The sequence below is a fragment of the Neoarthrinium moseri genome, assembly GCF_022829205.1.
Source record: "Neoarthrinium moseri strain CBS 164.80 chromosome Unknown scaffold68_Wmoseri_CBS_16480, whole genome shotgun sequence".
NCBI lineage: Eukaryota > Fungi > Ascomycota > Sordariomycetes > Amphisphaeriales > Apiosporaceae > Neoarthrinium > Neoarthrinium moseri.
In genome coordinates, this window is record NW_026055182.1 from 24776 (window position 1) to 47017 (window position 22242).

The 22242-nt window shown below is 50.8% G+C and overlaps 7 protein-coding genes across 7 annotated transcripts; 3 read left to right on the plus strand and 4 right to left on the minus strand.

Annotated features, from left to right (window-relative positions):
- Nucleotides 1–740: 740 nt before the first annotated feature.
- JN550_011435 (uncharacterized protein) lies at nt 741–3033 on the minus strand (the record flags this gene model as incomplete). The annotated part of the gene is made up of 2 exons (XM_049309799.1): nt 741–2790; nt 2855–3033. 2 exons carry the CDS (start codon nt 3031–3033, stop codon nt 741–743), a joined length of 2229 nt encoding a protein of 742 aa, XP_049166542.1.
- A 620-nt stretch (nt 3034–3653) lies between these two features.
- JN550_011436 (uncharacterized protein) lies at nt 3654–8479 on the minus strand (the record flags this gene model as incomplete). Its single annotated transcript, XM_049309800.1, has 13 exons — nt 3654–3746; nt 3822–4102; nt 4259–4385; nt 4439–4470; nt 4520–5467; nt 5522–6433; nt 6484–6566; nt 6612–6989; nt 7041–7597; nt 7645–7892; nt 7943–8105; nt 8161–8205; nt 8267–8479. 13 exons carry the CDS (start codon nt 8477–8479, stop codon nt 3654–3656), a joined length of 4080 nt encoding a protein of 1359 aa, XP_049166543.1.
- A 555-nt stretch (nt 8480–9034) lies between these two features.
- Nucleotides 9035–11349, plus strand: JN550_011437 (uncharacterized protein; the record flags this gene model as incomplete). The annotated part of the gene is made up of 5 exons (XM_049309801.1): nt 9035–10044; nt 10103–10398; nt 10452–10639; nt 10696–11161; nt 11246–11349. 5 exons carry the CDS (start codon nt 9035–9037, stop codon nt 11347–11349), a joined length of 2064 nt encoding a protein of 687 aa, XP_049166544.1.
- Nucleotides 11350–11574: 225 nt separating this feature from the next.
- On the minus strand, nt 11575–12513 carry JN550_011438 (uncharacterized protein; the record flags this gene model as incomplete). Its single annotated transcript, XM_049309802.1, has 2 exons — nt 11575–11658; nt 11725–12513. 2 exons carry the CDS (start codon nt 12511–12513, stop codon nt 11575–11577), a joined length of 873 nt encoding a protein of 290 aa, XP_049166545.1.
- A 1964-nt stretch (nt 12514–14477) lies between these two features.
- JN550_011439 (uncharacterized protein) lies at nt 14478–15891 on the minus strand (the record flags this gene model as incomplete). Its single annotated transcript, XM_049309803.1, has 2 exons — nt 14478–15322; nt 15378–15891. 2 exons carry the CDS (start codon nt 15889–15891, stop codon nt 14478–14480), a joined length of 1359 nt encoding a protein of 452 aa, XP_049166546.1.
- A 575-nt stretch (nt 15892–16466) lies between these two features.
- JN550_011440 (uncharacterized protein) lies at nt 16467–18229 on the plus strand (the record flags this gene model as incomplete). The annotated part of the gene is made up of 4 exons (XM_049309806.1): nt 16467–16626; nt 16755–17665; nt 17723–18151; nt 18206–18229. The coding sequence occupies 4 exons, from the start codon at nt 16467–16469 to the stop codon at nt 18227–18229; spliced, it is 1524 nt and encodes a 507-aa protein (XP_049166547.1).
- Nucleotides 18230–19341: 1112 nt separating this feature from the next.
- Nucleotides 19342–22116, plus strand: JN550_011441 (uncharacterized protein; the record flags this gene model as incomplete). The annotated part of the gene is made up of 1 exon (XM_049309807.1): nt 19342–22116. One exon carries the CDS (start codon nt 19342–19344, stop codon nt 22114–22116), a length of 2775 nt encoding a protein of 924 aa, XP_049166548.1.
- Between the last annotated feature and the right edge of the window lie 126 nt (nt 22117–22242).

Consider the following 22242-nt stretch of genomic DNA (forward strand, 5'->3'; position numbering starts at 1 on the left):
CATCTGTTGGTGGCGGAATGTCGTGCCGGCTTCGACCATACTTCCCATGACCAAATGGAGGACCTGGACAAGCCAGTTCCGAAAGTGGAACCAGGTTCCTGATCTTTGATGCCATTTCAAATCGCAATTGTGGATTGCCATCGCAGTCTGCACACAAATGGGGTTGGGTTCTAGCACGTGGTGGCTCCTTCATGGTGCCCTCAGGGTATTCGTGGCCGGTTGAGCCCGACGAAATATTCAAGTGGCAAACCTTGTACAGCACGACAGTGTTGCGACTCACCACAAGCATAGAGCAGCTGCAACATACGGCTCCATACGCCGAAGTTGGTCCAGATAGACACCCATTTCCCAGTATCCAAGGCAGGTCTGTTTTCAAATCCCTTTGAACAATGTCATCTACACCTCGACATGCAGAGGCCCTATGGGAAACGACGGCATAAAGGGGGGGGTATCCAAAGCCGATGAACCGGCACCAATGCTTCACGTTCATGCAATCGAAACAGCCTCACACGTCGTTGTGTTACTTGAACTACGACGAAAATAGACTTCAACTGGAAACGAGCCGATTCGTCTGCGCTCTTGCGCTCCCGTCATCGTAATTTCGGAGTTGGCCTTCTTGAGGCTTGATTAGCACAAGCACCCTAACGCGTTCTTCAGCGTCTGGCAAGGCAAAAATACAAGATGAGCGGTATTGGCGGATATTCAACCGCCTCGTCCGTTGCAAAAACCGGACCAGTAATCTAATCTACTTCGGTGGGCTCGAAGCTCTCATTACTGTTATTGCTGGTAGGTGCGGAGGGAGGCCGCTTGGCAGCGGCCGGCTTCTTTTTCCGTCTTCCGCCCCCTACCCCAGAGCCCGCAGGCGCCTCGCGGACCCATCGTGCAACGGCCTCAGCCCTCTCCGTTAGGATCGGATACTCGCGCCCATCATCCACTGCCCAGCGCTTCTGGCTCGAAAGCGAAGGGGAATTGGCGGCGTTACTATTCCCGTTGCTATTGGCAAGTGGAGCATTGGCGTGCTCAGCCTCAGCTCTGCGTTGGCGTGCCAAGATTGCAGCCTTAAAGCTTGATTCATCGTTGACGCGCTCGTCTTCAAGGGCTTCAATGATAGCCTGATGTCTAAGGCGGTCCTTCCGCTGCTCCTCAGTTTCCGTGGTACTCGGCCCGCCAGTGATCGCTAATGCATTGGCGCTTGCAGTAGCAGCGGAAAGGTTTCCTCCAGGAGACATCGCGGTCAAAAGCGGTGCAGGGGCACACAGTGACTCCCATGATGCAGTCAACTCCACCCAATTCTCTGCGCGGCGTAGAACCTCTATCCAGTCAGCTCGTGCAGGAGACCGACTAGCCTGGAATATCGGGTATCCATCTGCTAGTCTTGCCAGACGGGCTACCATATAAGCATGACGTTGGTGCTCCTTGGCCGAGGTTTGAATGAGGGCATGGCATAAGAGTAGTGAGTGGAGAACATCCGTAAGGAGGGGATGGTATGTTACAAATTCCATGACTGTTTCAACCGACCCGGCTGCTGATGCAGTAACAATGTCCGTGCTGGGATAAGCTGGCAGGTCAGCTGGCGGTGTAGCAGAAAACAGTTCATGAAGCGAGTAAACCCTATGAGTAGAATTGCCACCGTTTAGGCCAGACGAATCCTGTGAACTATTGCGACCTTGGCTCTGATATCTTCTGCGATGGCTGGCCTGATTCACCTGCCGGGTAAATTCATCAGACATTTCGATAGGGAGATTCGGGGAGTAATGCAGATTCTTGAGATACTCCATGTAATCACGCAGCGCGCGTTTTGCATACATTCTCACAGCCTTCCGATTCTCAAGTTCTCTTTTGGTGGGCTCCTTTTCGGCAGCTGAGATTTCGACTAAGGACAATGTTGGGCTGCTGTTTTGGTTGTTCTTCCCACTCTGGTCATTTTGGACGGTAGTCGGTTTAGGGAGGGATCCTTCCACATGACCACAAGCGAGAGTCAGATAGCAACCAGCTCTTTGAAAGAGTAGTTGGACCTCGGTGCTCTTGGGCTGATCCCGCTCATCTAATGATGGTGTTTCCCGGCGCCGGGCTTGCCGTTTCTCTAGTTGCATATTCTCGGGAGAAGGTCGGTGCAGAGCCGAGTGATGCAGTCGATATTCCCCCAAGGCTCGGGTAAGATCTTGAGCTGCGCCCTCGAAGTCGTTCTTGAACATGCGCACGATAGCTCTTGTCCTCAAAGGTTCACAATCGTTGTGCCTCTGACTGATGACCGGGTCGAGAGCGCTGAGTTCTGTGCATTCGGCAAGCTGCCGGCTTGGGATCTTCTCATGAAAGAAGTGGACGTAATTGGCATCAGGATTATCGGGTGCTCGCTGAAGAACCAAGCCAGCAACGTTCTCGAGAGTCGAGGTGGACTGCATGGTGGCCACGCTGGATGCGATCTCGTCGATATGATATGCGCGTGACAGTTTCTGCGTAGCCTGCTCCCGCAATCGGAAGCGCCTTTCGGGGCTCAGCTTCATCCCTGCACCGTTCATGAGGCCGAGACCTAGTGCCTGCATGTGGTGCGGCGCACCACCACTCGCGAGCGAGTTCGACATGGAGGCCGACGTGACCCCGTTCGCGGCGCGGACAGCGAGGTCGGTGGCATCGTCGACAAGATGCCGAATTTTGAGGAGGTCGTAGAAGACAGCGGGGTCCACGGGACGGGGCAGCGGCATGTAGTAGTTGGCATTGGCGATCGTCTCGAGGACTTCCAGCGGCAGCTGGAGCCATGGGCCGTGAAAGGAGGAGATGTACTTCCAGTGTCTATCGGGGTGGGCGTCAGCGATGCGCAATGGGCCGGCGGGACGAGCCAGGAATTCCTACTGACTTGTTCCTACATATCACCAGTGGTGACGATGAGGGTTGAGCCACGGGGTGCGATTTGTTGCCCTTTTGGGGGGCACTCGAATCAGCCAAGGGCGCTGTCGGCGCTGGTGTTGTCGCATTGTCAACCCGCCGATCAGGCCCCTCGCTGGCCGAGGCGGCCTTCTTGTTCTTCTTAGCCATGGGGCGGCCGGGACCATGGGTCGCGTCGCCAGGAACGCAAGCGACGTAGCAATGCAATGGTGTGCTTAGACTCCCATGCTGGACAAGACCAGCCGCTGATGCCAGCGCCTAACGACGAGAGGTGTCATGCGAATCCCTCCAACTTTCAACTACTCGACGTCGCAACTTTATTCTGGGGACTCGAGTCCATGGATGGTGGCGCTAATGCTATCACACCCGCCCGCACTGCAGCTTTCTATGCTTATCGCCACGTGATGCCTGCAAGGTACAAGGTACACCTTGCATTAACCACGAAACGAATTCACCGTCTCGACTGACGTATGGAGAGCTACACTGGTGGTCACGAATGCAAACAGAACAAGTTCTTAATCCCTAGCATCTGTATTGGCCATATCTGCGAGAAAAGCACTGTGAAGTGCCCACAGTGATGGCCTCACCTTGGATCGCTCTTCAAATCTAACCCAAATCTAGGACCTGCCACCGGAGGCCTCGTGTCTAGTCTAGAGTTCCCCAACCAAGAAAGAAAAAGTTCGATACAACTGAAACGTCACAACGACTCGAAGCCGTATTCCCGTTCGAGTATCATGATACAGCGCATGTCGGAACATCTTCAGCATTGCCTAGGAAGTAGTCTTGGTAGCCTTGCTTCGAAGTTTCATCATCAAGAAGACCAAGGCATATGATGAGAGACAGAATAAAGCAGTGACGCCAACCTAGAAAGAGCACATTAGCCAATACATCAACCAGAAAGAGGGAGTTGCCGCCATGGCGGTGGCATCATTACGTACGTCTCGCCAACCATAATACTTGGCGTTGATGTTCATCGTTTTCAGGTAATCAGCGCCAGTGCTATATTCGCAATACGCACACGACGTGGAACTGGCGGCATCGACCAAGTATCCTGCATTCTTGGCCAGGAAATCGCTCATATATTCGCCGCAAGTCGTGTTTGTGGGTAGTGGAATGTAAGTCAGCTCACTGTCCAAGCACTGTACAGTGGCATCCCAGGCCACAGGAGTCAGGAGGGCCCCGATCAAATAGGTGAAAGGATCCAAGTAGTACAACCAATCTGAGGGAACAATAAAATTAGCAACTCCTTTACAGCATTCTCTAAACGATTTAACAATGTACAGCGTTGCGCCCGGTTTGAAACGCCAGTAAGCTCCGACTGGGAGCTGAGGTTGGTGTTACGGTGTAGAAGGGACCGTCAAGTTTCGGTACTTACAGCGCCAAAAAGCATGAATCTGGGAATAAGGAACAATGACGCCGCAGAATAATATGAGTCCGCAGCCGAGCGCGATCGGGTTCACCAGAGCTGCGAAATACTCATTGGGGCTATACGCCGCGATAGCCTGGAGTGCTGAATTAGCCACTTAGCATGCACTACATTTCCCAGGGAACATACCTGTCCAATAGAAGTATAGAGGAACTCGTAAACTGCAGTAGAGTCAGCTTCAAGTATGTGAACATGTGCGGATTAACTTACGTATCATCTCAAGATAAACCTGGCCGGAGCTGCTGGCTGCTACTGGGAACCCGCAAGTGAAGTACCAACTGACGAAATAAATAGTCGCGCAAAGTATCAAAACAGGAATCTCAGATATGAGCTGTGCCGATATGAAGGTTAGCCAGCTGTAAGTCTTGGACTTTTTCTCGCGAGTATCAAAGATATCTCTGTTGCGAATAAACAAAGGTTGCAGCTGGTTGATGCACCCCGGAGCCACGAACACAAAGTTGAAAACAGACATCAGGCGTAGTTGCAGGTCGAAAGTACCGTCGCCAATCATCCAGAATGTGAATCCTCCAAAAAGTGCACTAGTGATATGGAGGATTATCTTGTTCCACACGTAGTCGGGGTTCCGCCAGAGTGATACGATTTGCCGTTTAGTGACAAGAACAAGCTGGTAGGAAAGAGGTGAGGCAAAGCTTTTGAGTTTGTCTGTGTCCATGGATTGTTTGTTGCTGCGGTCTTTCTGGAGCCTCTCGAGTTCGGTCATCATGAGCTGTCGTTGAGAGGATTCAGTCCACTGTCTGGCCCAATCCGTATCGGGGTTCAACCGCCCTTGCACGACATCGACGATGTGCTCAGCCGGATTAGCATCATGTGGACAAGGAGCACCTCTTTGGTTGAAGTAGTCCAACACAATCGAGGAATCCTTCCCTGTAGGGCCGAAATACGTGGTTTTGCCACCCTTGGTCAGGAGGAGAAGCTCATCAAAGGCCTCGAACAATGCGGCAGACGGTTGGTGGATAGTAGCAATGATTGTCTGGCCAGCCGCCGCAAGCTTACGCATGTACCTGCAAATTTCGAATGCAGACTGGCCGTCTAGACCAGAGGTTGGCTCGTCCAGGAAAAGAAGAGATGGTTTTGCCACCAATTCAGCGGCAATAGTCAGTCTCTTTCGCTGTTCGATAGAGAGACCGGATCCAGGAGCTGGTGCCTAGGTTAAGAATGATTTCATAGCTCAAGAGTAGATTGTGGACTTACAGCCAATAATCGCATGCTGGAGGGGGGTCAAGTCCAGCAAATCCATGATGCGCTCCACATACGCTACTTTGTCCTCATCTGGAATATCGTGCTTCTGGCGTAGTCTTGCAGAGAACAACAGGGCCTCCTTGACGGTTGCTGTTGGCTCGTGCACATCATTTTGCTCACAGTAACCTGTCGTTCGTTGAAAGCTGATGCCTTGAGGTTCGCCGTTCACAGTAATGCTGCCTGTAAGTCTTCCATAATCCTTTCGCTGTGCAAGAACATCCATCAGCGTGGTTTTGCCGGCACCTGAGCTTCCCATCAGAGCTACAAGCCTCCCTGGAGTGACATATCCGGAGACGTCGTCCAAGAGCTGCTTCTCTTTTCCAGAAACATGTACATAGTAGTTAATGTCCCGAAATGTGAAGATAGTTTTGCCTGAACTGATTGAAGTTTCCGGCATATCGTTCGAACTCATGGACGTCGAGTCAGGGGTAAGGCCCTTCTCAGCGTCCTGCTCAGCTAACAACTCACGCTGTCGGCTTCTTTTATCGAACAGAACCTGCGATCCAGCGTCGGAATGCAGGTTGACCTCGAATCCAATCGCGCAAGATAGTGCGAAGAATATCCAGAAAGCAATCACAATTCCGATATTCCTCCAAACGTGCTGTGTTGAATCACCATATTGCTGTTGCAGATAATCCTTTCCAAGAACTGTTGAAGAGCCTGAAGTGGACCCCGCCAGCGTGCAACTGCGGTAGGCACTCCCATTGTAGGCATCTCCGAACGGGACATACTGAGGCTCGACACAATCCATCACCAGAGTGCTCACTTCGCTTCCCATAGCCGCACTGAATGCGTATGTAACCGGATTGATATAACTGATCCACTGGAACCATGGGTGCATTTCGGGAACTGGTATTAGCCAACCTGTTATGTGTCAGTAAATATCTGTGACACGCATTTCCCAAGCAACCCACCTGCGTAGACCATCATTACCATGGTGGAAAAGCCGGTAATCTGAGCTGCGAACCCAAAGTGTTTGCACCATGCTCCTACCATCCTGTAGAAGGATGTCAAGCACAGCGTGGAAACAATGAAAACAAACCACTGAGTGAAGAATTTGCCAGCATCCTGTTGGAATCCCACCATGAAGTAGTAAACGATCTCGTATATACTGAAGAGGGTTACAACCATTGGTATGTCGGTGATTGTGCAAGCAATGGCTTGCGCAGCTGGGCGAGTGAAAGCGAGACGTTTGTGGCGGGATATGATTGGCCGCCCAGAGAATGAAGCAGTAGTTTCAGACATGGAAACGAGACCGAAATGCATCATGGGCCAGAACAGAGCACCTGCGCGTGAGAATATCGATGCTGTCGTATCTGGCAAATCGTAGAACAAGCTGCCGGCAACAATGGCAATGATCAATGCAGAACCGAGTTTCAGTGAATTTGACCAGCGATCGCCCCATATGACCTGGAATTGTCTATCAGGAGTTAATAGTGAGATTCAACAGATTGATGCTGTTTGAGCATACCTTGTAGTACAGGCTGACACTTGCTTGACGAAAGACACCTGGTACGGACTGTTCTCTCGTGATAGCAGAGGAACACTCCTATTTTTATGTTGCCTTCTAGCGCTCTCGAGGCTCTCAATCTGTTCAGCTAGTCGAACATCGCTTTCCGAGTCTATCTCGTGCATCATTCGTGTGAACATTGAGCTCGCTCGATAGACTTGCTGAAACTCGTGGGGCGTCGTTGGTACCTCGTTCTCATAACCAGGTATGATTTCCCTTTCGGTCGGCACCGCAACAGAAGTCAAGAAATCAGCAACGTTTGCCCCGGGAGAGCAGCGAAAGCCAATGTCCTCGAAGTATCGCTTGGCCGTGGATGCAGGTCCGTAGTAGATCTCTCTTCCTTCAACAAGAACCAGAACTTTGTCAAACTGGGAGAAAATGCCATTCCCAGCCTGATACAGCGTTGCAACTATTGTCCTACCCTGTTCATCTGCTGTACGGCGTAGAACCTTGGCAAAATCCAGAGCATTGCTAGCATCGAGCCCACGAGTCGAGTTGTCCCAACATTGTACTGTTGCCTATATCGAATCAGCAAAGGACCACCAGACGCGTTTCCAAAACCGACCTCGGTTGCCATAACCTCTGCCAACGAGACTCGTTTTCTCTCTCCGCCAGAGACACCCCGGATGTACTCGTCACCCACGACTGTTTCGGCTGTGTGACTTATTCCAAGAGATGACAAGATACTCTTCGTTTGCTTCTTAACGTAAGATTTAGCGTCTGTGGTTATGCCTAGCTGCGACTTTGGGGCTTTGGCAGAGGTGGCAAAGTCCATGGTTTCAGAGACTTTAAGAGTCGGGAAATGGACATCATCTGGCTCGTGTTAGCAGGCAGGGCAAATAGATTGCCCATATAGATCTTACCTTCAGTATTCATTGTTATTTGATGGCGGAATTTCTTGGCTTCATTGGCATTGGCATTCCCATAGTGCACTTGTCCTGTCACTTGGTGAAACTCTTCGCGCATGTTGGAAATGACTTTCAAAAGTGAGGTACACCCAGAACCTGGTCTTCCCAGAACAAGGAGCTTCGAGGTAAATTTAGCACACGAGCTTTACGTCTGGCAAGGGGAGGATGCCTACCATCTCGCCTGGGCGGACTTGACCAGTGACGTCCTTGAGTATATGCTAATTCGGAGGTCAGATAACATGTTGATTTGTTGTGAGTGGCGCCGAAAAGTCGACGTACCCTGACAGGCTTTGGGTTCGATCCAAATGACGGGACAAGGTCGGCAAGTACAGACAAGCATGTCGACCCGTAGTCTTCGCCCAAACCGTGAACTTCTACCGAAACATCTTTGAATGTCACTGTCAACCCCTTGGATGACTTTTCTCGGCTAGAGGCGCTGTCTACATTGTGTGTTGCTGCTTGTTTAGCAGCGGGCGGTGGCGTTTGAGCCATGGTGACTTGGGCACGTTAAATCCACAAATGAGCAGGAAACCCGGCGTTTGCCCTTGTGACCGCAGGATTGGGTTTCGAGGCGTTGAGATCTTTTGTACTTGATTGAAGCAAAATGAGCAGCGTACAGTAAAGATAGGAGTTCCATCGGAATTAATCAAGTCTTTCAACTCAGCGCACAAAGCAGTGCTAGGGCAGTAGGCACTGGTTGCCAGATACTCCATAATACTAATTCCGAGCCTCCCGCTCGGTGCGTCGCTCTCAGCGAGCTGCTCCGTCATCTCAAACCCGAATATTATATGTTTTCTTGGCGCAGGCTCGGGTTGCAGTGCCCTCTGGGAGTCAGTTCGTGCATTATCGGTGGTGAAACACGGAAACACGGAAATACGGAAATACGGGTAAGGCGAAATCATTTCGCAGGCCCATTATTCAGCAATTTACCAATCACCCAGCGCTAGTGACCAAATTAGCGTCTAGCTTGGTCACTGTTACCTAGCTGATGGAGCTTTACCTCTGCCCAACGTCACCTACTAAATCCATAAATCCGACTCTCGTTTCATGGATGTTGAAAAGATTCCCAAGGCTTGCGAGCCGTGTCGCAAACGGAAAATTAGGTGCGATGGAGCCCATCCTTGCCATAGGTGCCAAAGGAAGCCGTCTGAGTGCGTTTATCGCCAACGAACTCGCATTCGCAAGTCAACTCGTCGGAATGCCGACTCGGATGCCAGACAGGACAGACCTTCCCCCGGTGGAGGACAACCTGGAACGGTAGCACCCAATACGCACGGCGAGAAGTCTCCTTTAGAGCAGACGGCGGCGGCTCGTGACCAGCTTTATCACAGCGTCGCTGCCACTCACGGTAACGAGGCAGATTCCATCGAGAGCTCCCGGCTGTTCTATGGTCCCTCCTCGCAGTTTGCATTCCTACAGCAACTACATAGAGAGATCTTGTCTTCAGGTCCTCATGCCTCTGCTGGTGATCGAGAGGTGCAGGAAGGTGGCCCCGGCTTAGACTTATTTGTGCAAAGGGCTATCTTCTTCGGTACCCCTTCTCGTACGCCGCCACAGCTGGCCTCGTATACGTCCCTATCATCTGCAGTCTCCCTTGCTCAAGCTACAGAGTTTCTCATACAATTCAAGTCTGCAACCTGTAAAGTTCTCCCTCTTTTTACTGAACAGGAATTAGACGAATTGCTCCATCAGCTTTACTGTGATGGATCCGAGACTGTTGTGTCGCCTGAAAGACGAGCTGTCGGGTTAGCGATCCTCGCCATAGGTGCTCTCTTGACGACCTATACCGACACCGCTGAGATGCTGTTCATCAAAGCCAAACAGCAGGCAGTGGTTTGCGACGACACTGTGAGCCTGTTGATGATACAGCTTTCTATTCTGTTGGCAGAATATCAAACCAACATGGGGCGGCCAAACTCAACCTATCTCAACCTTGGAACTGCTAGCAGAAAAGCTCTTGCCATGGGTTTACACAGGGAAAGTGACGTAAGATTCGTGCCAGCCGAAATGCTTCAGAGGCGACGCACTACCTTGTGGTGTCTTTATTTCCATGAGAAGTACACGCTCTTCACTGCAAATCCTTCTGTTCTGCATTATTAACCGTTCGTCTTCTAGCTTTCAGGCACTAGCCCTAGGGAGGGAAAGTACCCTCAAGATGACTGGCATTTCGGCATCGTTTCCAGACGATCAGCCAGTCTTAGTCTGTCTCTGTCAACTGGCACATATTGCCGAAGATGGTGCACGGATTATCTACGGTCGGCGATACGATTCCCTGGGTCAACTCTATGTTGCTGCAGAGAAGATTCATGGTCGACTACGCGAGTTTGCTGAGCAGTATGGTATCGGACCTGCCAGTCTGGGAAGTCGACAGAAGTTTCCAGATGGAGTCTCCTTACATCAACTTCATAATGGTGAGCCCTTGTCTGCTACACACAGTATAATACTACGTTCTCATATCCTTCAGTGTACTACCATAGCATAATCCTCACGTACAGGCCATTTCTTATCGCTGAGTCGGCACTACAGCAAGGAAATGGCCATCAGGAATCAGAGGCAATGTGGCTCAGGCAGGCATGTCGCCACGCGACCGACGCGGCCCAAGATTCCATGGTCTACACCAGCTCCGCGTTCCGAAAGAACGAAATTTGCAGAGTTAGTGATGCCGACCTGAACCTTGGGCAATCGCTAGTGACTGACCGACCTGTTAGTCGATGAGATACAATGCTTTCTTCATAGATGCCTCCTGTGTGGTACTACTCTACGATCTTGTACGGCATCCCGCGAAGCAAACTTACAATATCGAGTACATTCAAACGGCACTACGATGCCTCAGCACGATGATACAAGACGAGCCTGTCACCATTACGCAACACTCTGTACAGCAGGTCTTGAGAATCGTACAGGGATTTCTAGCGCAACAGAACAGTCCTTCTGATGTGGCTGACATACCAAACCTACCACCGCAACAGTCTCCGGGCAGACCCACTCGAGCGCAGTCGTCGAGCCATCAGAACATACAGTTCCCTTCCTTGAGTACCACGTCACATTCCACCGAACAGCTGATTCACCTCAGTAATCTTCCAGCCCCTGTGGTCCAGGGAGCCTATCAGAGGCCAGGCGGATTTGTTGGTTTGGCCAACTATTCGGACTCTACTGACCCTTTGGCATACTTCCGTAAGTGATTCAAAAATGCCTATTGCATGTTCGAAAAACATTAAGCATGCATCACAAAAATAGCTAACACGAGTTACTATCTAGAAAACGACGTGGTTACGACAGATTTATTCAATTTCTTCCCGGCTGATCTCATGTCACCCTACAATACGTCAACTCTGGACGCCAATGAGAGTCACAATACATGAGCTCAGATCAGGACGACCGACATGTTTGCATCTTATACAGGATGATCAGTATTCACTGATATGTAGAGTGCTCCTGGAAGAGAAGCTTTACCGATCACGAACAATACTGTTCAACATGGCTGTACAATGAATTTATTCACAATACGAATATACACAGAATACCAAGGTATCAAGAATACTGACAAAGAATTATCCATCCAAGCTCTCTAATTAAGCCACGTATCCTTACGTTGAAGAGTAATGGGCAACGTAGCCGACTTCCATCATGCTGCCGTAGCCATCCAAAGTAGCAGAGTTGGGATTTCCGGGCTATTGACAATGGTCAGCTTTCTGAAACCTTAATAGGGAATGCACCTAGTAAGTATTCGAACTTACCCAAGACCCGCCGACAGCAACGTTCAGAATAAAGAAGACGGCGCTGTGTGCGAGGCTGTTCCAAGTGTTCTGATCACCGATCTGAGCCCCGCTGATTTCATGAAAGGCTCGGCCATCCATGTACCAAGTGATAGTCTGGCTTGTCCAACTGCTAGGCGTGTTGTCCCAGACAATGCGCCAGGTGTGCCAGCTTTGGTCTGGAATCGCGATCGACCCCTGGATGCCATTTGGCTCATTACACACGCCACCTGGGTAAACGTTGCAGTGCACAGTACCGTACCCAGTCAAATAGCCATTGACTGTCTCCATGATGTCCAGCTCGCCGCAAGCCGGCCAGGCTGTGCCATGGCGTATGGAGTCACCAAGAAGCCAGAAAGCCGGCCATATGCCTTGCTTATTGCCGATGCCATTGGTACCGAAACGGATAGATGCTTCGGCCATTGTCCGACCGCCGGCCTTCGGGGTGAAAGTGTAGGTGCTCTCGATCCGGCCAGAGGTCCAGCCCCCGGAGACCGAAGAGTCTTTCCACGGGACGATCTGCAGTGTCTGGCCTCCGCTTCGTTGTAAATTCCTCGAAGAAGAGGTATAAGTCTCTAATTCTGCATTTACGCCGAGGTTTCCTGTAATAATATTCCAGCTACTGGTATCTGGAAGTAGTCCAGCGTCGCCGGCGAAAGACGAGGACCAGATTGTGTTGTATCCTGAGTAAGCCGGGGGAGCCGTTGCCAAAGCTAGGCCAGGAAGCAAGGCCACATACAAGGTGGAAAGGACAGGAATTATGGTGAACATATTATACAATCAAGTTATATATGTCTGAAGGAGTGTACAAGAATAAGAATAAGATGCGCTAGAGTTACCAGGCAGTCGGGCTTCGCTTCCGTCAAAGCTTATAGTGCCACAAATTCGCACGCAGATCGTTACTGCCCTTTATATATTAATGAGCAAACAAGGAAACGTACTTATGGATCCAATCGACACCTGGATCATCACTCAGCACTTGGATGCCTGTCATCTGGCAATGGGCTCCAATCATGGCTCGACAGAATTGCGAATGATTTGGCCGGCCAAGACGCCGCGACTAGTTCTTGGCCGTGCCGTCCGTGGATCGCATGTCATGCAAAAGAAAAACTGTGGCATATGAGTAAGATGAATGGGAGATATCCTTGCCTGTTAAACTCGTGGGCCGGATCAGCCCCAAAGAGGATACTGCACCTGCTGTCGCTTGACCAGCATAGCCAACTAACGCCAGCAACGCCGACAGCCTTGGGTGTGGAGGGTGACATCGCCGCGCCGACACCCTTTCCCCTGCTGACCGCAAGAGATTCATCAGACTCTGCTGTCGTGACTCCCTGTACCACCTGGCAGCAGTCTGGGGCTATCATCGACCGGCTATTGGCCAGGGCACGGAATTACGGTCACGCACCAGGGGCTTGTACCTGCACTAGCGTGTTGTCGACGCTGGTTGGCCTACCCCGGACTTTGGGGTGGCATTGGACAACCGCTGATTAAGCTATTAAAGCCCCGTAAATGGCCCGTTCCGGCTCACGGATTTGCACCATGACCCAAAGCACGTGCGGGAACGCGCTCGGCCTTCAGCACCATTTTAGCGAAGGTAGCGGGGCAAGCCAATCTTTCCAGACGTCTTCGAGACCAATACATCAAAGACACTGTATCACAAGTTTGCTCTACTCTGGCCCGTCGTTTCTTCTTTTCTCCTCTCCCTCTTATGGCTCCATGACTGTGAGTCTCATCCCGGGCAGAGGAGAAAATCGTGGCGGGGATGTAAAGGCGGGTTTACGCCGACCATGAGATTGGAAATTGCTACGGCTGCACCATCTCAATATTGCGTAGAAACCTGCCTGATGGGAACGCATTCAGCAATCACCAGTAGCCGAGGTTGGAACCGTCAACGCATGCAACGTGATGCGTCGCCTCCAAACGAATGTGCCTAGGGCAAGCATAGATCAAATTGAAGCAGAACCACAAGCAGGAGCTGTACGGCTGATAAAGGATTCTCGTAAACTGCATTCGGTAATGTCTTTATCATCTCTTCCTTCCAGCATCCGTAGTAACCTACAAAACTCCCCATGCGTTATTTACACCCCCTCCCTTTGTCGTATGGAGTCTAGTGTAGTTCGAGTTCCAAGACGCCTGACCCAATTACATGTATCCCTAGGGGATATCAATCGGTCCGAAACATTACAGGCCACTGCCACCCTACGGGACCCCGGCCAATCTATACTGGTACAAGAGACGTGGAACACAGCTTTCTAGTCTATGGCAACATTTTGGATAGCCTGGCAAGCCTCTGGATTCCACCAGTGAACGTCGACCTTTGTCTATTCCTACGAATCTGCGTCACGCCTCTCTCTCGCTCAGTTTTCAGAAAGTCACATGGTCTATGGTCAAGAAGACTCATTAGTCTGATAAGACAAAAAAAGCTATCGCAGGCCAGCCTGTGGAAACACCGCACCTCCTACGGATGTAACATTGCATCATGACGTGAAGTCCTCAAGGTCATCGGGTTAAACACTTGCCCACTCAACCAGTTAAGCTCAAGATACTTGCCTCTTGCAACATCAGTTGTAACAGTGAGTGCCATGTCTATACCAATAGCTACCGGGTTTCAAGGTGCTCTCGGATCCTGGAAGACGTCTGCACTACTACAGCGACGTCTAGGTAACGTGCCATCGCGGTTGACGTAAGAACATCGTTCAGATCCTTCTTGGATTGGCTTGTTCGGATCGCAAATGCTAGTGTCCAGATCTGTGGCCTCCGCTTTCTTTGATTTCTTTCTTCCATTCTTCCTTTACAGTGGCAAGCAGGCCGTCTGTTGCCAAAATGTCCACAGCAGTGCCAGCTAAGGCCTTACCAACTCGCAAAGCTCGGTCGAAAGCGTCTTTTGTGCCAGCGGCATCGGCAAATTCTGGGTTATGAGGACCATTGCCGCCTGGCCCTGGGACTATTGAGAATCCAGGGCTAAGACTTGGCATGGCATAGCTGATATTCCCTTGATCAGTGCTCGCCATTGTGCGCCCCTGGATTTCGTCGACGTCTTGGTCTTCCGGGATCAGTCCCGGAGGGGAGAGTGCGTTGAAGTATCTCTGGTAGGACCGGCCCATAACGCGATTAGGTACGTGGTCTGAGTATGACTGAGTGTGGGTAATCTTGAGCGTTGCACCTGTAGCTGTAGTGCCGGCCTCAAAACAGGCCACAACTTTCTTCTTGAGTTCATCCAGCCGTGCGCTTGTGTTGGCTCGCACCACCCAATTTCCCGCGGTGTAGGCGTGTATGATGTTGGGCCGAACTCCGCCCTCGCTGATATGTCCCTGTACAACATCCCCAGGCATAGTCTGCTGGCGCAGAACTGAAATCGCATTATAGGCTGTGATCATTGCGTCGAGGGCGTTGATGCCCAGCCACGGGCTTGCAGCTGCATGAGCTTCGCGTCCGAAATACTCAACTTTGAATGCGGTGTAAGCCGAAGTACGAACCAAGGCGCATTCATGCGTGATGCCGGGGTGGGAGATTAGGTTGATGTCAACATCATAGTCTCTGTAAGCTCCAGCTTCGAGTAGCTTGATCTTGCCTCCACCTCCTGTAGACATGTCAGTTCTGTACCTTCATCTCATTGAAAACTGATATCAGCACACCTTCTTCTGCTGGCGTTCCGAAGACCACGACTCTTCCCCCAAGGCCGTGTTGAGCCATCATGGAGGCGGTCGCTAGGCCGCCTGCCACTGAAGCTGTTGCGATCAGATTGTGGCCGCAAGCATGTCCTATACCGTCCAGCGCGTCTTTGTATGTCAGCGGGACCGTCGGATATGGAAGGAATGTGTGCATACCCATCTCAACGTTGAAGGAAACCACAGGGCCAGGTTTGCCACTTTCCCAGACAGCGATCCAAGCTGTATCCAACCCGTAGGCAGATGGCGTTACCTTCCATCCTTTCTGGCTTTTGAAGAACTTGGTTAGTGTTTCATGAGCTATGAATTCTTCGTATCCGAGCTCCGGGTTGTCGTGTATTTTCTTGTTGACCGGCCAGACCTCATCGGCAATGTTGTCGACGTATTCACTGATGCCTTGGATGAAATCAGGGTTCCCTTGCCCCTCATCCTCGCTCTCGTCCCAAGACACCACCACATAATCATCCAACAGGCGGAACATATTGGCTGCACTCCCCTCTTCGATGTTCGCAAACTGCAGTGATTAATGGCAGTGCATTATCTAGGACAGGGAATTCAAAGAGTCTGGCCGGACGCGTGTCGCTGGCTTCGTACTTGTCAGATCTGATGGTTTCTGGTCTTGTCGAAATTGGCCTTATGAATGAATGTAAGTACGTGCAATTGTTTCAAATCCCCGCGAAATAGCCGACTCCCCCGACGAAGAGCGTCGCATCACCTCAGCCGGTTGCGCGCGGCAGTTAAGTTCCAAGATCAGTGATAATAACAACCGCTTAGCGCACGAGCTAGCTGTTGTGCGAGATCCTCTGGGCAGTTTGAGCCAATCATTGCTGGCACCGAGACACAGGCGATGGGTCCGGACGTGGCCGACTATCAGTGAATTCTAGATTATTGTCGGGGCCGGTCCGGTCATGGCCGGTAGCTGTAGAAGCCTCGTGGAAGAGAAAAGGAGCACATATCACCTCGTTCGGCGAAGCGAAATGCACTTTTCCTCCAGTTAGACTTGAGTTCTTATTACCGCACTCGTGAACGCAGTGACCTCGTACGAGTCGTACCAACATGGCCGGCGAAAAGCACAACGCCGACGCCGACATTCGGCCGGCTAATGATAGCAGCAACCTAGACATCAAGGACGAAGCTGGCGACCTTGCTGCAAGAGCGCTGATTGCGGGAGCTGTAGATCCAGATACTTCACGGCTTGTTCGAAGGAAGATTGACAGTAAGTAAAAACAGGAGCCACTCTTCTGCCGCTTTCCCGCAGGTATAGAGCGCTAGCGGCCAGTGTCAGGAGCTGCTAACCCCTACAAACCGACATCATGAAGAGATCACTGACTTCCACTGCTGCAGTGCGCATACTCCCGTTCCTATGCATTACCTACGCTCTGCAGTTCATCGACAAGACTTCTTTGGGTTATAGCTCAATCTACGGCATAATTCCAGACAACAAGCTGGTCGGCCAGGATTATTCATGGGTCAGCTCCATATTCTACTTCGGATACCTGGTCGCGGAATACCCAGGCGTTGCTATTCTCCAAAGATTTCCCGTGGCCAAGTTCCTGGGTGCTAATATTATCCTGTGGGGGGTTGTACTCATGGCAACGGCAGCTTGTTCCTCCTTCGGGGGACTTGCCACAGCTCGGTTTATACTAGGTGTCACCGAAGCCACCATTTCCCCTGGTTTCGTTGCCGTCACCGGAATCTGGTGGACGAGATCAGAACAGGCTAGCCGCTCGGCGCTATGGATATCTTTTCTCGGTGTGGGCAGCTTCGTTGGCGTACTTATTGCATACGGCCTCGGTCATATCGTAGGAAGTCTTAGCACCTGGAGATACATTTACCTAGTACTGGGTTCTGCAACCATCGTTTGGGGTGTGGTGTTCACGTTATTCGTACCTGACAGCCCAACTCGCGTCAAATGGCTCAGTGAAGAGGAGAAAGTCATCGCAATTCAACGAGTCGTGGAAAACAAGACTGGAACCAAGAGCCGACATTTCGCTATGGACCAGGTTTTCGAGGCTGCAACAGATCCGAAGATCATTATTCTTGGCCTGATATCATTCGTTAATGCGTTGGCTTCTGGTGGCCTCTCCTTTGGATCTCTAATCATTACAGGATTTGGCTTCGAACCACTTCAGGCCACCCTCATGAATCTCCCCTTATCGACTGTGCAACTAGTCGCACAGTTATTGTGTGGCTGGCTCAGCGCGAAGATTCCATTGTCTCGTCTGCATGTTGCCAGCGTAGCTATGGTTCCTCCGGTGAGTATTCCCTTTCCAAAGAAAACCAAGTGCTGCTAGATTGACATCAAGTAATAGATTATCGGTACATGTCTCATCAATCAACTTGCGACAACCAATAAATGGGGGAGGCTGGTGGGAGTGTGGCTCTTAGGAACGTATCCCGTCGGATTCATGGTAATCCTTGGCCTGCTCTCAGCAAATATCGCTGGCAGCACGAAGCGATCAGTTGCATCCGGATGGGTATTCGTGTGTTACTGTGTTGGCCAGATTGCAGGTCCCCAATTCTTCAAGAGTACCGAAGCACCTTCGTACCACGGAGGTATCGCCGCCATGCTTTCTGGCTTCGTTCTCAACCTCGTCTTGAACCAAATTCTCCGCTTCCTCTACGTACGCGAGAACAAAAAGCGGGACCGTAGCCTCGAGGGCAAGTCGAGTGAGGAGATTGCCGAGATGAATAGGGAAAGCGACATCCAGGGATTCGAAGATGTCACGGATAAATACAACGTAAGTTCGAAACTTCTTGCCCACAAAACTCTGTCAGGCACTGACTTGCACCAGATAATGTTTCGCTATGTGTTGTAAATCATGTCTTACACGGCATGTCTCCCCAGGTCCCCCAAATGCCAAGAAGATCACGTTTTATCAAAATAAATAAACACACCGTGATGGCTTTGACTGAAAATTGACTATATATCCGACTTGAGTTATCCTAGAGTCATTCCTTCAAAATCTTAGCGGAGGGCATCCAGCAAAACAAATGGTAACAACCTTAGAAATGAATGCCTCATTGTTAGCATAACCAGGCTATCATTAGGTTTCTCAAATGTGGTCTGTTAAGAACCTCAAGGAGGGGTTTTGTGACACAGTCCGTATGGCAGCCGGTAAGAAGGACGTCATATGACATATAGCGGTCGCAAGACCCGAGTCTCTTGTGACCGCATTCTTACCCCGAACCACCTTGACGAACAACAGCCATGTGCTCGTTGCTAGGGCCATACACTCCATCACTGATCACCGGTCGAAATATCATTTCTGGACCGTCCATGTTGAGTGCATTTTTCAAGATATACCATTCAATAATCCTATAGGTCCAATGTCGTAAGTGCTCTCCAAAGGGCTCCAGGCGTAAATGCCCAAACAACTCCCACTGACGCGATCTCCAAATTGGAGCAAACCTCGGTTGATTGCTATCCCGGGGGAGCGAACTTGGGTGGGGCTAACCCCAACCTTGACCCAGCACTCTCTGTGGCCGTCCTTTCTGGTATCTTGCGGGGGCTTTTATGAGCAGAGCCCTCCGGTTCATGTAAACAACCCGCTGGACGTGGCATTATTCGTGGATTCAATTTCACGTGGTGGGAGCCAGTCGCGACATAGTGATCCGACCACTTGCCCCACAAAGCATGACGCGAGATTAGGTGCATCTGGACTCTACGGTGCCAAGCTCTGCTCAGCGGTATGGCCATTGCAATCAAGCACGAAAACCCTTGATCTTTTTCTCAGGTCGGCTAGGCACAATATAAGCGAGCTCTCGCCGGTTAAAGTTCCAAGGTAGACGATCCACATCAAAATGGCGAGCTTGGAAGTCTACTGGCTGGTCGCTAGTACATAAATGAGCGTTGAACAGTGTACATTCAAATGAGAAAGACTATGAAACCAAGGTGTGATCTCATGAGGTGTCTATTCTTTCAGTAGCCATGTATCGCACAGTCTCCCGTTTCCTGGCTGCTGTGGGCTTTGCGACCTTGGTGTCCTCACAACCAAGCGTCAACAGCAGGAATGACCATGGTGTCTCCGTCCAATGGCTCGGTGATGCGCCAAACCGGAACCTCGGTACCACGTTTGGTCTTCCCTGGCCTCGCGGAAAATACGCAGCAAATACCACCACCTTTTCAGGAACTGCTGCAAGCGGCGAGGAGGTTCAGATGCAGTCATGGGTTACGGCATATTGGCCGGATGATTCGATCAAATGGACCGGGCATGCTGTTCCTGCATCAGAGACTGTTCCTACGGGTTATACCATTAAGCCATCAAATGGTACCTCCAACTATCAAACGCCCGTATTTGGACGCAGGACAACAAGTCTAGTAGTCACCGAGTCTAGTGACGACATTATAGTCAATACTGGGAAAATCACTGCTACATTCAAGAAGTCGGGTCCGGTTTTGGTCAGTTCTATCGAAACTGCGAGTGGCAAGACGATCGGTCGAAACGGCCTACTGGTTCTTCAGTCTCAGTCCTCGATTGTGGATCATGACATAGTGGACAGCCAACCTGAGAAATCAAGCTTCCAAAGCGCAATCGAGGATGCTACCGTTACTGAGGGCAATGCAGTTCGGAGTGTTGTGACCATCAAAGGCAGCCATAAATTATCGTCAGGTCCCGAACACGAGCCGTGGTTGCAATTCACTCTTCGTTTCTATTTGTACGCAGGTTCAGAAGCAATCAGAGTCGTCCATACGATCATCTACGACGGAGAGCAGGAGAAGGATTTTATCACAGGCATTGGTATCCGCTTTGATGTTCCATTATCCGACGAGCTTTACAATCGACACGTACGCCTAGCCGGTGTTGATGGGGGGTTCCTCAATGAAGCTGTACAGGGCCTGACTGGGCTCAGAAGAGACCCTGGGCAGGCTGTCCGCGCTGCACAGTTCCGAGGCGAGAAGACTCCCGACACCTCTACCTGGGATACTCGAGTTTCGTCAAGAATGCAATGGATCCCTTCGTGGGGTGACTACAGCCTGTCACAACTATCTGCAGATGGTTTCACCATCAAGAAGCGCACAAAAGCTGGGTATACCTGGGTTAACATCCCGGGCGGTAACCGCTCTGAAGGACTGGCATATCTCGGCGGGGCAACTGGGGGCGGTCTTGCTATCGGTCTTCGAGACTTCTGGAAACGATATCCAACCGGGCTAGACATTCGTAATGCTGCTAGTGACATCGGTCAGGTGACTCTGTGGCTCTACAGTCCGGCTGGTCCTGCTATGGATCTTCGTCCATTTCATGATGGCCTAGGAGAAGATACTTATGCGAAGCAACTGGATGCGTTAGAGATCACATACGAAGATTGGGAGAGAGGTTACGATACCCCTTACGGCGTTGCCAGAACTTCCGAAGTCTTTCTTTTTGGTTTCGACTCTACCCCGCCTACGGAGACTCTTGCAAACCTTGCCGCCTACGCAAAGGAGCCCCCTTTGCTTATTGCTGATCCTGCATACATCGAGGACACTCAGGCCATTGGGACGTACTGGAGTGCCCCCGACAATTCTACCGCAGCTTCGAGTGCCATTGAAAAACACCTAGACTTTCTAGTACAGTACTACCAAGCTCAGGTAGAGCAACGCAGATGGTATGGGTTCTGGGACCATGGAGACTTCATGCATACTTACGATGTGGATCGGCACACGTGGAGATATGATATCGGCGGCTACGCATGGGATAATTCTGAGTTATCTCCCGACTTGTTCTTCTGGAACTATTTCTTGAGAACTGGCCGGTCAGACGTCTTCCGCTTCGCCGAGGCCCAGGTTAGACACTCATCCGAAGTGGACATGTACCACATTGGCAATTTCTCGGGTCTAGGAACTCGACATGGTGTTCTTCATTGGGGGGATAGTGCCAAGCAAATTCGAATTTCTACAACGATCTATCGCAAGGTATACTACTACATTACTGGAGGAGACGAAAGAATCGGGGATGTTGTGCATGGTGTTTTGGATGCTGAGCAGGCCTTTTACCTGGTCGACGCCAGGAGGAAGGTACGCAGTCCAAACGTGACATATGTGCCTGATCGTGAAGCCTTGTACATCAATATTGGGCTTGATTGGATGGGTCTTGCGGGTGCTTGGCTTTTAGAATGGGAACGACATGGCCCTCGCTGGGAGGAAGCCAAAGCAAAGTTGTACGAAGGGATGAAAGGAATTGTTGCACTGAAGAATGGATTTGTCACCGGTGAAGCATACTACAACTCTAGTGATGGGTCGTTCTCGCCGCCGCCGACCGACCCCCACAATAATGGAGTAGTGGTAGTATCCCATCTCGATGGCGTCTTTGGCTTGCAAGAGATAATCACTCAACTGTATGATCACACCGATGGAGATCTACCCGAAGGCTTCCTGGACGCGTACCTCGAGTATTGTTACTACTATGGAGCTTCCGGTGCTGAACAGACAGCACGATACGGCAAAAGCTTTGGTAGCCTCAGCTTGTACCAAGGACACTCGCGACTCACAGCTTATGCTGCTTACAAAACTCAGAATGAGACCCTCGCCGCACGTGCCTGGAAAGAATTCACGAAAGACGGGTTCTTGCCGACATCACCCTGGGCCACAGTTCATATTGCCAACAGCTCTGTTTTGACTCCAATCGATGAAGCTAGCTGGATCTCGACCAATGATGCTGCGCTCTATGGCCTGGCTGCTATTGAGAACTTGAACTATATCAGGGATGCCCTAGATAAATCATAGTTTTATCTGATCAGTCACATATCCTGCAGATTACTTTCTACGGAAGGCAGGACAAAACAAAAAACATAGTGGAGCAAAATATAGATTTTATCATAAGAAGATTTCATAAAGAGAACTGTCGCGTTT